At 41.8% G+C, this 16,404-nt stretch overlaps 1 protein-coding gene across 1 annotated transcript; it reads right to left on the reverse strand.

The window, feature by feature from the left end:
• Window positions 1–1,264: 1,264 nt before the first annotated feature.
• On the reverse strand, window positions 1,265–7,124 carry synpo2b (synaptopodin 2b). The gene is made up of 2 exons (XM_079812527.1): window positions 7,057–7,124; window positions 1,265–4,408 (listed from the first exon to the last, which is right to left on the reverse strand). Exon 2 carries the CDS (start codon window positions 4,065–4,067, stop codon window positions 2,058–2,060), a length of 2,010 nt encoding a protein of 669 aa, XP_079668653.1. The 5' UTR covers window positions 4,068–4,408; window positions 7,057–7,124; the 3' UTR covers window positions 1,265–2,057.
• Window positions 7,125–16,404: the final 9,280 nt, after the last annotated feature.

Here is a 16,404-nt window from a genome sequence, read left to right on the forward strand (position 1 = left end):
GGGTTGAATTTGCTCTTATCCTAAACGGAGAACTTGTTCGTATATGCATTCACCTTCACTATTTCTCTCAGAAACGATGATCGTGTTGGTAAGTACTCTGTGTATCCTTAAATAATTTTATTACTGGCAAAGATCATTTACACTCATCTTTTTCTTGTAACGTTACTTAATCCAGCGTGCGTGCAGACAGGGTTTCCAAGTGTTTTTGCAATGTCGCGCACAATTGCTATTCAAAACTATAGCCCAAAATTAATAACTTTCCGGGGTGTTCTCCGGTTAAAAAATGGCGTTTGGGTGGCAAAATATGTTATTTTGGCAAGGTTGCCTGCTAAAATTCGCATTCCTGGGTTTATCTAATCACTAATTATTATTAATCACATAATTGGGGTCGCTTCAACCCGCGGACATGGAGAAAAACACGGACTTGGTAACAGTGCAGTTGAGTTCTGTTGACATTTGACAACTAACGTTACGCGTCGCTCCGTTGCTCTGATTGGTTGTGGGTCTATCCAATTGAGGTCTTTCCTGGCTCGGTTGAAACACGCCCCATAATCAAAGCTCAATGGAGCGGTACCAGACTCATATTCTGACTAGAATTGAGTATGGCCACGCCAGGCTAGGAAGGTGGGGGAACATTGAAAATAAATGTCTGCAAGTAACACATAAATTATTATCTCAGAAATTCTGACATTGCTTCTGTCAGACAAAACTGCTGTTCTAGTGTCGTCATTAGAACATGATGATTAAGTTGGGGATAGGGTTATTTCAGTACTTAGGCTACTTCTGGTTAAAGGCACTTGACCAGTTAAGAAGTGTGATTGCTAAGCAGAAATTGTATCTTAATAGGGTTTGTGTGTTGTGAGCTATTTAAAATGAGCTACGTGCAGAGTTAAGAAAACCACAGCCCCCAAGTCACTGCAAGCTACCCATAGTATTTCAACAATTTGTGAAGAACAGAATTAATCTCACAGAATAAAGACTATACCTGTTGACCCTGTTCAAATATGGTATGCCAATGCAAAAGCACATCATTTAAGTTAGTTTAAAGTATTTTGTGCTTTTAAAATGTATTTGTTGACTCAATTTAGTACTTATTGACCCAAGGTGTATTTTTATTACACTGAAGGTGTTCCATTTAAGGACTGGTATTTGCAGGACCAGATAGAAAGGTAGAGTAACGTGATCTATATGGAAATACCAGAAAAAGAACAGTGGTAAAATTGAGAAAAGCAAATAGAGAGCACAGAAAGCATAAGTGAGACAGTGCTGATGGAAATATTTATTAAAGGGAAGGATCAAGAAGTGCAAGGGAAAGAAGAAACAAGAAAAGAAGCAACATAGTTCAGAATAATAGTTGAATTAGAACAAACAAATTATTCTATACACCCATCCTTTGTTTTCTGCCCTTGAACACAAGCGTCTGCTAAATACATTACAAATAATTAATTTACAAAATACATAATACGAAATAATTAGATGTCTGACAGAATTGCAAAAGATACTCAGGGGAGATCTAGTATGTTGATCTGGAACTGTAGCCAAAATTTGGCATCTAATGCGTTTAAAACTGATTATTCCATTGGTGCTTTGCCTGGCCACAAATATCAGACGTAATGAGAGGCATCATATGGTGAATGTGAGGTGTTGCTTTACACAAGAAAGAGAAAATGTTTATCAGTTTTTTCTCTACAAAAAGACATAAAAAATAAACGTAACTGTCATTAACATGGAAACATATCACAATAAAATTCTGAAACTAATACGATGTAATCAAATCAATTTATGCTATCAATTAGAACTGTTCTATAATGTATGAAATTCTTATCTTGTGCATTAATCTAGAAAGCATCATTAAAAGGGTTGTGACAAGAGGAATCAAACTTTCTTTGATCCTTTGACTTTGTACTAAACAATGGGTCAGACCACAAAAATTCCTCCTAATAAAATGTTTTGCATAAAATACTTTTTTTTTGTGTGCAAAAAACAACAACTAACTTTACTAACATTAAAAGTGAATCTCAAGAAACATTAAAATCATTAAAAAAGCATGTCATGACCTAATGTTGCAAAATTATTGGTTTCCATTGCTTGCATCCAGTATTTGACTTTTTGGCTGAAAACTTTGGTCTTGGAGCCACTGGTAATGCACATCGTGAAGCATATTCATTATTCATGAGTATAGAAGACCCTACAAAAACATTGCCCCCAATGCTACCAGAAGCATTGGAGATGTTTCTGGAGCCATCATACATGGCTAGCTGTTTTCGATCTATTTGATGTGGAACAATGGTTGCCTCATTTGATGTAGACTGGCGGACAAATGAGTATGTAACATTTACCTCTCCAGTGGCTTTAGATGGCTTTAGAACTGAACTTTTGGAAAAACTGTTTGGGGATGGAGAGAATGTTGTAGATGGCTCAAAGGCGAGGGACTGGGTCTGAAAACTGGTAGGGATTTGATTAGAAGTTTGCACAGACTCTTTAGGGGAAACAGCTTCCTTATCCTCTAGAGTGGAGTTGTAGGTAAAAAGCGAGGAATTCAGTTGGTAAGGTTGATGTTTCATGACATCCAGAACATTGAGATGTTTGGGTGGTGGATTCATCTTCTCTTTGCTTACTTTAGGCTTTATCTTTGGACTAGTTGCAGGAGGGGGTTGTTTAACTGCTGCAAGGGGATAAAAGGGGGACAAAATAGGATTGTAGGACACTGGAGGTGGGGCACGGACATTAGAAGAGTATTTCCAAGTGCTTGGCATTGAAAGTGTTGGCGATGAGGATCTGGCCTTGTTGGCTCTCACAGTCTCATCATCCACCACAAATTTTTCCATACGGGACTGTCTCCTAGCAAATAGTTCAGCTCCTTTTCCTTTAAGGTTCAGCCCATCAGAAGCACCTGCATCTGATGAATACCCTTTAGGAGAAGCTGATGGAGCCTTAGATGCCTGAACGTATGTGCCCAGGTGTTGGGGTGGACAGAAAGCAACCGAGTTGCCATCATTTTGTGACCTAATCCATGATGTATTAGACTGGGAAGGACCAGCATGGAGTGAATCTGGTTTATGTTGTACCTGATGTGGTTCTGGAGTCCAGGCTAATTGATGCAGATCTGGTGAGTGGGATGGAACCCAAGCAGGTGATGCCTGCTGTGATATCAGTTGAGATGACAATGAGGGCCGGGCTTTTCCAGCAAGCTGCAGCTTTGGTGGGTTTTGTTGGGGTTTTGCCATCACCTGGGTGTGTCCCATAAATGGAACTGAGCTTGACGCTGCAAGGGGACTCCTAGAGACGGCACGGCCCTCTGCGGACCAAGGAGGGTGAGCTGGATTGATAACAGGTTTGGGTAGGACAGGTGGAGGGTTTTTCTGCTTGATCGTTGGAGCTTGCATGAAATTGCATGCTTCAGCACCCAGACTGAGAAAGTCCTCTTCAGGAACTGCCTCTGTTAAGGACTTCTGATCTCCTTTCTTTTGAAGCAGGGGCATTTCTTTCATGTCTGTCTTGCTTGCTCCTCTCCTTTTACTTTCTGGCAGGATCCCTGTCTTAATTGCAGGTATAGCAATACGTTCATCACGTGAAGCAATGATGTCTGATGTGGGGGACCAGACCTGTGGGGTTGTGTTTACTGGAACAGGAACTTTGAATATGTTTTCAGGTTTCTTAGGTGTTGGGCTTGAGGCACCTCTAACAGGTGAAATTTTTTTTTGGCCTTGATAATGACCACCAAGGAAGGGCTTAGCAGTTCTGTTGGGAACAAGGGGTCTGGGAACAGCCAAACCGTGGTATGGATCCAGACCATTCATACCATTTGCTGATTGTGGCAACATCTGTTGCTGAATTGAATGCTCTTGATACTGCTGATGGTTTCTTTCATAGACATCTTGTGGGATTTGTGTACTTTCTTCTTGTAGAGGACGCTTTACAATTTCACCTACTGGTTCCACAATTCCATCCACTGGTATGCCTTTTCGTCTCATTTCCTCTTGATCTGCAGAAAGCTCATCCATCCTTTGACGCCTCTTGGCAAACATCAAGACACCCTTGCCCTTTGTCTGTGGAAGATGCTCCATTGTTTCCAAGTTATACTCAGCCTGTGCTTAAAAATTCTGATGTTGCTCAAAACAGTACCTTGGTTCTGAGCAGTCGTCTACTCTGAATTAATTTTTGAAGAGCTTGGCAATCTGAAGTCCCAACTTACTTTGTAGTGTGCAATCTCATTCTTGTCCAGAAATCTGTCATCTAGAAGCTGTACCGTAGCAAACCAGTGTGAACCTTCTGACCCTTTGTCGATACTTCTTGAACATCAACACACCCTTGTTGTTGGCAGCAGTAAAAAGCAAAGTGCTATGTTTACTTTTAGAGTTGGCTTTTTTCAGCTGTCTCGCCGACTGTACCTCACTCCGTCTTAGTCCTGTGAAAGAAAATTCAAGGAAATATACATTAAAAATGGCATGAAAATTCTGAAGAATGGAAACACACAACACAATACAGGAATTATTTAGAAATTCGTACATTAATGCATTTGGCACAACAGGATGCAACATGGGCTCATAGGCCATATACTGCTGCTAAATTCAGTGGTCAGTTACCTTTTAGTACTTAATCCTGTTCTGTACACACACAGTTCAGTAACTTACTGGAGTGTTAACCGCATTCTTAAATCCTGAAAAATTCAGGTAGTGACAACTGCATTTACAAAATTTCTATGCAATGTGAACTGAACAACTACTAGTTGTTAATAACATATTTTAACTCGTATCAGAGTTGTGTCTCTCTTCTGTATGCGCTCTTCAATAAATCACAGGGAACAAGGTATGTCTTGACTGATTAGTGTTGCCAGATCGTCTCGATTACGTATGTAACCCTCGGAGGGAATGGAGATGCCACGTCGGATGACCGACGAATAGGAATCTCGCTAGAGAAGCCAATCTACTTCAAGTGTAACTAAACGAGCCAATGCACATTGGCTAGAATGATTGCATCAGCTGCTCTGCCTCGTAGCGCGGGTATAGAATGAGTAGCAGGTGCATTGCAACACTAAGTCCAATGGCAGCTCTACTGGCTGCAAAGTGTAGGAGGAGTGGGGGTTCCCAGGGGGTTTGTTCCCAGAGGGAAGCGCGCTCACCGTCCCCCTCAGATCACCTGCGCTACTGCCCAAAGTAACCCTTTGGGGAGGGTTAGATCAAGACTGAGGCACAGGGACTCCGCCCCTTTTCAGAAACTCGAACGCAACTGCGAGATGGTCATCTTCCCGCAGTGGGTGCATGACTCAATTAACTTAGTGTGCTCAATGGCCAGACACGTGAGACAGAGTTCATGACCATCACTCGGCGCCAGGTAACTACCTCCAGAAACACACAGGTAAAATGTCATCTTTAAAAAGACGCAAGCTCTACCTGTGTAGCTATTTTAGGGAAACTGCTCTCCTCTGTGCTGAAGCACGCAGGGGAATGGCCACGGCAACACTGACAGGGATCTAGTGCAGCCTGTAGTCCCAATGCGTGAGAACATCATGTGTGGCATGAGAGCGCCATGGCTTGTCGGACATAGCAACAGTAACTAAGTGGGGTGGGTCTTTGCGAAGGGTAAATTGTGATAGTGAATTCAGTTCCATACACACACAAAAAAATTTGTACTTTGCCATGGTGCTTCTTCAAATTTGCATATAGGTCATCTCATAAGTAATTACCATGTTTAATACATCTGTGTTTAGGCACCAACTATTATTTCAAAGCATTCATAAGATAATGTACTATTAAGAAAATTCATTTTATTGAAGTGCAGTTTAGGTAAGAACATTTAAATTAAGTTAAGTCTTTTATCGTCTATTAGCTTACAATGATCAATTTCTCTGTATAACTCAATAAATCCTTTAAAACTTCATCACACAAGCCTCAGTAGAACATTGATAGCTGGGTTAGTTGAAAGTAATTAAAACGTTAGGTCAAACCATTTTTTATTCACTAATTTAATATTAATCTTGTCTCTTTTCATACACATTTACATAAAAACAATTTTAACTGCATTAATACAGCTTTAAATAAAATAAAAAACATGAGGCAATGCTTCAAGTTGTTCTGGAGAAAATGAGCACGACTTCGTTAAAAACATAATTTTCTAGTGCTGACATTTAGCTTTCTAACAGTCAGCTTAGTCCAAAGCACACTGACTTACTGAAAGCTTAGGTAAAAAAAAAAACATCGCAAGAGGTCACAAAACCCCTGTGCAAACTGTGCCAGTGCTAACACTGTGGTGGGGTGGCAGGACTATGATGGAAAGAGTGAGCAAGTAAAAGAACGTGTAAGAGAGAGGGGGGGTTGGTGTCCACAATTTAATGGAGACAGGGCTCCTCACCAAGGGATCGTATGTCAAATCTCTACTGACACATGCTGGTGTCTATCAAACCAGTGGCTTGAGGACTACTGCACTATTGCACTAGAAGCTCTCAAATGCTGTCTTAGCATATGGCTTGCCTCATATATACCAAATCATTAACAGTATTGACAAATGATGAGCAATTTAAGAGAAAAATCAAAACTGTTTTAAATTCACTTTCTGCAGTCATTACTTCTAATTGCATATAAGACAGCACTCCGGATCCAACAGCAAAACCTAACAATCCTTGAGTGATTTAGTCTGTGGTAATTGTAATTTTATAAAATATCAGCATAATTAAAGGATACATTGCCTAGTAAAGCAAGGGAAGGCCAGTGTGAAAACCCTATTCCAGAATTGGTTGGTTATTTCTGTCCAGGCAGTTAAGACATGCTCATGCAAGCAAGTACCTTACAAACCAGCCAAATGATCAAATTTCAAAAATCATTTTAATTTATATAATTTATATTTTATATTAGAATTATATTCACCCTTTTAGAGATTAAAAAAATTACAATATATAATGCATCAAAAAAAAAATTATTTAAAAAATGTTTTCATTAAATAACATTAGATAATAGTAGAATCATCAGTGGAGAGGTAAAGAAAAAGGAAAAAAAAAAAACAGACAGAGATAGACAAAGACAGCCACTGAAGGACATATTTGGAGAAGGTTTGTCTTACGTGCCTGTCTTGCTTGGTGTCTGCTGAGTCTGGTCGGTTCCGTCAAGGAGCCAGTGCCCCACCACTCTGCCTGCTCAGCACCTTCAATTCCACTTGACATACAGGAGGTCCCACACCTCTCTCCCTGCTCCTCCTCTCCCGTCTCCTCCTCTTCTTCAGTCTTTTTCCTCTTCTTCAGTTTACAAGGAATCAAAAAAGTTCCTGCTTCAAGTTCTCTGGGTTCTAGTGAGAACCATTGGTAGAAGGGCTGTAATCCACTTAAGTCTGTTGTCATGTTCAGACATGGGGAGGCAGGTACTTTGACAAGGGTCCATATCAGTCTCTTCATTGTGGGAATGGGTTGCTCTCTCATCCTGAAGAGAGTTTTAGTGCTGATGTTAATGTCACATCAAAACACGCTGATAGAACCATCCTTTAAGTGACCAAAGAGATACACATGCTCTTGATGTGTGATAACACTATCTGTTTCTCCACAATGGATCCATGAACACAAATAACTTCGATGGTAGTACAGACATCACACACATGGACATACAGAGTGTAAACATGGAATATGTCATATAAATGACAAATGACAAAAAATAAAATACAATTTGTTTTGCTTATCCCATTAAGATAATGAGTAAAAGTGCATGTAGAGGCATAAATGTATTGATCTTATTTACATTAATGTGATAATGTAGTAGATATTGCAGTAGTTGTAATAGTTACAAATACTCATATTGTTGTTCAAATAATTCCACAATTACTTGTATTTGCCTTGCAAAGTTACCTTAATATTTATTGCTTGATTTTCCCATAACAAAAATGTATCAAAAACGTTTTTTTTTGTTCATCCATTGTTACATTAATTATAGAATTCACTCATGTACATTGAGCCAATTAATTGATATTTACAGAGAACAATAACTAAGATATAAAAATCATTTAAAACATCTCTTGGCACAAACTCCTTTGCTATTCCAGACACTTAACCACAAAGTAATAATATGCGGTAAATAAGCACAATCTACTGTAGCACAGCCCTAATATAGGCAAGTGAATGAAATGGTGTCTGGGATCTTTTAAACTGATTCTGGGTCCTGAAGTTGAACTTTTAGAAAAAAAGTTTTATCTGATCTCAGACTCTGTTTGTTATTGTATAGAAAAGACTAAATAATATATCCTTTGAACAACTAAATAATTCAGCCCTCTCTATAAACTGTGAAATATACATGCAGTATCTCTCTCACATTCTTCATGATAGACACATTACTGTTAGGCAACAGAAAAACTAAAATATCTATATCAAGTAGGAGTATGAAAAGATCTAATAAAATGAATAAACTGACACCAATTTTTTTTTTCGTATTCTTTTGTAAATCTTTAGCACCAACAACACTCCATACTGCAATGTATTTCATTAGTATTCCAGAAATTCTAAACTAACCATCCATAGCTGTGAAATACACTGACTTTGTGTTGTCTAAACTGCATAAACCTAAAACGTTTGTGAATTAAGGAGTCAAAATCCAGGTCCAGACATGCACACATGTATTTAGTGCTTTCCAAAACCACATAAATTCATCGAAGCACAGTGAGACTAAGTGCATTAGTTTCTTTCCCTCAATAGAGAGTCTGCAGTACTGTCTGGAAAGCCATCAGCTCTCCTGTTCTCTCTAGAAGGAATGGTATTCACTGTTTGTATCTAAATGTTAAACTAGTATTTGTGTCCTGGAAGCCAAACACAACAGTGTGGTGGCTGTTTTCCATATTGTGTGCTCTGTAGGCCATATTTTCTCCTCCTGATGCTCCTTACACAGTCTCATTGCCATTTATGTCTCATTACAGATACACTACCATGGATAGAGATAAAAAAATATATGATTCGGGAAAAAATATAATCATTCCTCAATTATATAGTAATTATCACCTAGGTGTTTTACCATGTGGCAACACTTTACTCCATATATATATATATATATATACTCATCTAAAGGATTATTAGGAACACCTGTTCAATTTCTCATAAATGCAATTATCTAATCAACCAATCACATGGCAGTTGCTTCAATGCATTTAGGAGTGTGGTCCTGGTCAAGACAATCTCCTGAACTCCAAACTGAATGTCAGAATGGGAAAGAAAGGTGATTTAAGAAATTTTGAGCGTGGCATGGTTGTTGGTGCCAGACGGGCCGGTCTGAGTATTTCACAATCTGCTCAGTTAATGGGATTTTCACGCACAACCATTTCTAAGGTTTACAAAGAATGGTGTGAAAAGGGAAAAACATCCAGTATGCGGCAGTCCTGTGGGCGAAAATGCCTTGTTGATGCTAGAGGTCAGAGGAGAATGGGCCGACTGATTCAAGCTGATAGAAGAGCAACTTTGACTGAAACAACCACTCGTTACAACCGAGGTATGCAGCAAAGCATTTGTGAAGCCACAACACGCACAACCTTGAGGCGGATGGGCTACAACAGCAGAAGACCCCACCGGGTACCACTCATCTCCACTACAAATAGGAAAAAGAGGCTACAATTTGTACGAGCTCACCAAAATTGACAGTTGAGGACTGGAAAAATGTTGCCTGGTCTGATGAGTCTTGATTTCTGTTGAGACATTCAGATGGTAGAGTCAGAATTTGGCGTAAACAGAATGAGAACATGGATCCATCATGCCTTGTTACCACTGTGCAGGCTGGTGGTCAAGTCAAGTCAAGTCAACATTATTTATATAGCGCTTTTAACAATGTAGATTGTTTCAAAGCAGCTTTACAGTGTTAAACAGGAAAATAATGCAGCATAATTTTATTCAGCTGTATAGCCATTCTGGAAAAATTTCAAGTATCATACAGTGACAGTGTGGGCTTTAGATCAATAATTTGATCAGTAATTTAGTTTAAATGGTTAATTTAGTTTATTATTTAGATGTATTTCGATGTTTAGTTGAAAAATTTAGTGTCCCCAACTGAGCACGCCAAGCCAGAGGCAACAGTGGTGGTGGTGGTGTAATGGTGTGGGGGATGTTTTCTTGGCACACTTTAGGTCCCTTAGTGCCAATTGGGCATTGTTTAAATGCCACGGCCTACCTGAGCATTGTTTCTGACCAGGTCCGTCCCTTTATGACCATCCTCTGATGGCTACTTCCAGCAGGATAATGCACCATGTCACAAAGCTCGAATCATTTCAAATTGGTTTCTTGAACATGACAATGAGTTCACTGCACTAAAATGGCACCCACAGACACCAGATCTCAACCCAATAGAGCATCTTTGGGATGTGGTGGAACAGGAGCTTCGTGCCCTGGATGTGCATCGCACAAATCTCCATCAACTGCAAGATGCTATCCTATCAATATGGGCCGACATTTCTAAAGAATGCTTTCAGCATCTTGTTGAATCAATGCCACGTAGAATTAAGGCAGTTCTGAAGGCGAAAGGGGGTCAAACACAGTATAAGTATGGTGTTCCTAATAATCCTTTAGGTGAGTATATATATATATATATATATATATATATATATATATATATATATATATATATATATATATATATATATATATATATATATATATATATATATATATATGTATACAGGTGCATCTCAATAAATTAGAATGTCATGGAAAAGTTCATTTATTTCCGTAATTCAACTTTAAAGGTGAAACTAAAATATTATACCAGTGGGGGTACGTGAAGGCACTCCAGGGGGTACGTGAGATTTTAAAATATAGCCTACATATATTTAAAAAGTAGCATCCATGCAAAAATCCTTTAAAAATAGTTCTCTAATAAATATTTCAGGAAAATATAAGCATAACACAATCACAACAATATCACAAAATGAATTTTATATTCATTAGGCTATTCAATTTCATTATCCTAAAAACCCAGAGTCTCCCCCATACCAGGATGGTTTGATCCAACCTGTCATATGCCTCCTAGCATCACCTGTCAATCACTTGGATCAACGATAGGGTGACCAGACGTCACCGTTTCCCGGGGACAATCCCATTTTTTTAATGTTCTGCCCCCGACTGGAGTTGTCCCCGGAAATGTCCCCGTTTTACAGCTCATTCCAAACAACCCGTTATCAGACAGCTTAGAACGTACAACTTTACTCGGCTAGTGCCAGTATCACTCTGCCCAAAAACACATATTCACTCCCCCGGGGGAAAAACAGGAACGCCCCCTCTAGTCTCTTTGCCTCTTAAAGGAGCCTACTATTTCCATAGTCAGTTAATACATTACACCCCTTTCCCCCAGTCCACAAAATCTGAAAATCTTCTTGGAAGGCGATGCTCTCTCACAGGGTACCTCCGAGAAGGAGGGGACTCAGACAGGCCCTCAGCTCCAGTAAGGTCATCATCAGGGTTTCCCACCTCTAATGCAGGTGGCTGTAATTCAAGCATTTCAGCTCCTGCAGGCTCAGACGGAGGGACAGTATAGCCATCTGGCTCGGGACTTGATGGGTCGGCCAAGGGTGCCGTCCTGTCCAGCAGCTGATCAACATGTCGTCTATGCATCTGCCCATCACCAGCCCTGACTTTGTATGACAAGGGACCTGTGACATCTACGATGATTCCAGGTGTCCACTTAGCATCTTTGGTTATAGCTTCTCATGTACACCAAGTCATTCGGTCTAAACTCTCTAACTGTGCCAGGGCCTTTCTCAGCATTCAGCTCCTGCTTGCGGATTGTATCACCATCATGATCAGGATGCAGAAGATCCAGGGCCGTGGTGAGTCGCCGATTCATGAGCAACTCAGTGGGACTTTTTCCAGTTGACGAATTGGGTGTGACGTGCTGTGACAGCAAGAAGAGAGCAAGCCTGGTCTGCCATTCGCCACTGGTGATGCGAGACAGGGCCTCCTTGGTTGTTTGCACCATGCATTCAGCTTGACCGTTTGAGCTTGGGTGATATGGTGCTGTAGTGACATGCCAAATGCTGTTGCGCTCTGCAGAGGTGAAGGCAGCACCATTGTCTGAGACTATGATGTCGGGCAAACCATGTGTTGCAAACAGTAGTCTCAGTGAGTTAATGACGCCTGATGATGACATGGAACTCATCAGAGACACCTCTAGCCACTTGCTATGTGCATCAACTATAATGAGAAATACTTTCCCCTGAAAAGGGCCTGCAAAGTCAATATGCAGCCGGGACCATCTTTTTGTCGTCCACTCCTAGCGGGTGCATGACGTGATTTCTGACAAGTTTCACAGGCCTTGACAGTTTCCTCTGTATCTCCGTCCATGCCCGGCCACCACACATAACTCCTTGCGAGTCCTTTCATGTGTACAATGCCCGGATGCGCATCATGCAACATAGCAACCACACGGCTTCCCCATATCAAACAATTCTTATGGGCAGAGAGTTCATGGCGGCGAGAAAAGAAGGGTCTGAACCGGCTATCCGCTAAATCGGCCGGCCACCCATGCAGCACCCAGTGCAGTACTCGTGACATGACAGAGTCCTTAAGCGTAATCTTGGCGATATGCTCGGCATCGCAAACCACTGCCAAGGGTTTCTTTTCATCATAATGCACCAACACTTCATCAGTTTGTAGCAACTGTTTCGCCTCGGCATATGCCATATTGTGCTTCACTCCCCACTGCCAAGTAGCAGACTGGTCTAGAAGGCGATGCCGGAGTTCCAGGACGGTGGCCTTGTTGGGAAGAAAACAGCTGTAAAAGTTAAGCAGCCCCAAGAATGCCTGAAGTTCTGTTTTGTTCTGTGGGGGCAGAGCTTTTTGGATAGCTTCACTTCAGTATGGCCCGTAGCCGTGCGTTGTGTTCTTCTATGGTTTTGCCCGAAATCAGGATGTCATCCAGGTATGGCTGCACTCCTGGAATTCCTGCGAGCAAGGTGTCCATAAACCTTTGAAATATTGAGACTGCCGTTGACACACCAAACTGCAACCGTCGAGCCCGGAACAGCCCACGGTGAGTATTAACAGTCAGTAAGTCAGCTGAATCATCATCCAATGGAAGCCGCTGATAAGCTTGTTTCAAATCAAGTTGAGTCAATGTCAATAGAGATCGGGGGGTCAGGCAAACCCCAATTTCCTGAAAAACTTCTGAATATTCATTCAGTATGTCCTCTATGGACTGCAGCTGTACCCTGTGTTATACTTCCACTGATATCCCTAAGGCATCAAACCAGTCCCGTCCCAACAGACTAGTGCCCTGGCCCTGAATGACGAACAGGGGCAGTGTGTTTCGTGTTCCTTTGTACCTCACTTCCACAAATATTTTTCCTTTCACTTCCAAGGTTGCCTGTGACCACTGTTTTAGCACTCCATTGTTTGCCTGCATTTCAGGGGGTTGAAAGGGCCACAATGAGTGATAAGTATGCTCACTAATCAAGGAGCATGTGGCTCCTGAATCCACTTCCATTGTGTGTGCTTGTTTGTTCAGTATAACAGTGGCCAGACATGGCTTCTGCCCCGCTCATTCCGATTTAGTAGTGGTGCTGTAGACGGAGTAATCATTCTGTTCTCTGTGAGTTATAATGTTTGTATGCCGTTCTGCTGTGATATCGGCTGCATCCTTGTCAGTACCATGTCTAGTTTTTGTTAAACACACACAAGCTATATGCCCTCTTTTTTTTTACAGTAATGGCATATCACAGTGGAAAACCTACAGGCTTGTGGGGTGTGCTGACCGCCACATCTGAAACATGGTTTGTCACGTTTCTGATTTTCATAAGGAGTTGCTGTCTTTTGTACTGATGCATGCGCACAGGCTGCATAATGAACATCGTACTCCCGCTGTGATTCGTTTTGATGCTGACGGAGTAGGTGAGAATTTAACAATGCTGTTTCAGCAGCAAGTGCCTTTTCCTCTGCTTCTTTAAATGTGAGCGTGGTTTCAGCCAGCAGGCGGCGCTGTAGCGCTTCATCCACAACCCCGCACACAATTCTATCACGCAGCATGGCTTCTAACTGATCTCCGAAAGCACAGTGCACAGACAAACTACGAAGTTTGGCAATGTAGTTAGAGATGCTTTGATTAGGTTTCTGCTTACAATTGTGAAAATGAAAACGTTGAACAATCTCTGATGGCGCTGGGCTGTAATGGCGTTTCAAAGCAGCTACAATGTTTTTATAAGTCACAGTAGAGGGTTGCGTTGGGGCAAGCACTGAACGTAAAGTGGATTACGTTTTTGCTCCACACACACTGAGCAGCACGGAACGTTTCTTTGCATCGTCCTCAATGTCATTTGCATGAAAAAAACATTCCAGTCTTTCAGCGTATTCTTCAAAAGAGTGTCTCGAGCATTCATCAAACTCTTCTATACGGCCGAGCATAGTCATGTTCGTTTCGAGATGACAGATTATATTCGTTCACTCTCAGCTGCACATATAGACTTATCTGCACATGTCGGTTCGATCCCATCCTCGTCGCCAGTGTAAAGTACTTCAATAACTGGAGGAGACAATCGTAACTTGGAAACTTTACTGAGGTTATCAGACAGCTTAGAACGTACAACTTTACTCGGCTAGTGCCAGTATCACTCTGCCTAAAAACACATATTCACTCCCCCGGAGGAAAAACAGGAACGCACCCTCTAGTCTCTTTGCCTCTTAAAGGAGCCTACTATTTCCATAGTCAGTCAATACATTACACCATGTGCTTTATAACAGAGCCTCAACAAGATGCGGGATTGTTTTGTCCCCAAAAGTTATACACTTGCAACCAATACATGTGCAGAATACATACTTTCTGCTTAAAATAATCCTAAAATGCTAAATAACAAGACCAATTAAGGACAGTAAGAATTTTTTTCAAGCATAAACGTAAAACTTTTGAAGTAAAAAAAGTAATTTATATAGTATAATGTAACCAAGGTTACCAGAGAGTAATGGAAGAATAAATAATGTGATTAATATAACAACTTAATAATGTTGAAAAGCTACTGAAAACGATTTAAAAGAAGTATATTCATAAAAGAAATATTAATATTATACAAATAAATATTTATATCTGGTTATTAATGTGACCAATAGCGTTCAATTTTGAACTTGAGATGAGTCAATGAAAGCGCAGAATGTGGCGCAGCGGAAAAATTGATTTCCGGATTTTGCACAAGGTTTATGCGTGGAGTAATGCTGCCTTCACGTGCTCTCGGAATTATCGTAAATACGAGTTCCCTTACGAGAGTACTCTCGTATTGCGTTTTGCTAAAACGCTAGGGGGAATTCCTTTCCTCGAGATATTGAAGCAAATTTTTATCCAAAAATACCATGTACACGCAGTGCAGCTGCACAACTCTCAGCAGGAAGCAGCTGCGTGCTGATTGGCTGTGCCGCTGCAACTGCAGCAAACTATAGCGAGACCGTGGGGCGGGACGGACCAATCAGGTCCTTCCAAATTCCCGCCACAAGGGGCAACAGAATTTGCATAGCCAAGGGTATATAAGACCCACTCTCGCAAGGTTAGTCAGATTAATTCTTCTTCAGCGACTTGCAATCGTTGAGCTCCGGATCGAAGCCCGCCGTCGACACGCACCCAGTGGAATTCCCTGCAGCCCTGAGGACGACGGATTCCAACCTGGTCTCCGCCTTCAGCCGCCTGCTGTTCCAGCTGAGCCATCCGGCGTTAAAATATCCTTTATACTATGTTTATGTGTGTTTATGATGTGTGCGTTGCTGCCAACGCCACTTCTAAGAGCTTCTAGCTCTCCACCTCTCTTCTCTCGTGCCCGCTGCGTGTTATGCCGCGAACAGAGAACATTGGTCCTCTGCCGCTTCAAATAAAGCAGAGGACAGACGGAGCGCTCCTCTTCTCTCGTTCCGTCGCGCTGAAATGCGCCGCGGACAGAGAATGTGATACCCCCCGCCGCACTGATGACGCCACGGACATACAGAGTTTCACTCCTTCCTCTCTCATCCCCACCGCTCTAAAATGGCCGTGGACAGAGAACGTTATATCCCCGCTGCGGACATACAGAGCTCTCCCTTCCTCTCATTCCGTCGCGCTGAAACGTGCCGCGGACCGAGAATGTTATATAGCCTCGCTGCGCTGATGACGCCACGGACATATGGAGCTCTCCACGCGCCTCCCTCTCTCTCCTCCGCCGCTCTAAAATGGCCGTGGACAGAGAATGTTATTCCCGCCGTGCTAATGGCTCCGCGGGCATACGGGGCTTTTCACTCGCTTCTTCTCTTACTCCGCCGCCCTGAAATGGCCGCTGACAGAGAATGTGATACTGCCGCCACGCGGATGGAAGATGTGCACTTCTACACACGAGTGAACTCAACATAAGCTCTCCTCACTCTTCCTTCTCTCTCGCCCCGCCGCCCTGATATGCCGCGGGCAGAGAATGCTAGAGGAGAGACATGCAAACTCAGGCTGCTGGATATACCGA

Source organism: Gobio gobio (assembly GCF_949357685.1).
Source record: "Gobio gobio genome assembly, chromosome: 3".
Lineage (NCBI taxonomy): Eukaryota > Metazoa > Chordata > Actinopteri > Cypriniformes > Gobionidae > Gobio > Gobio gobio.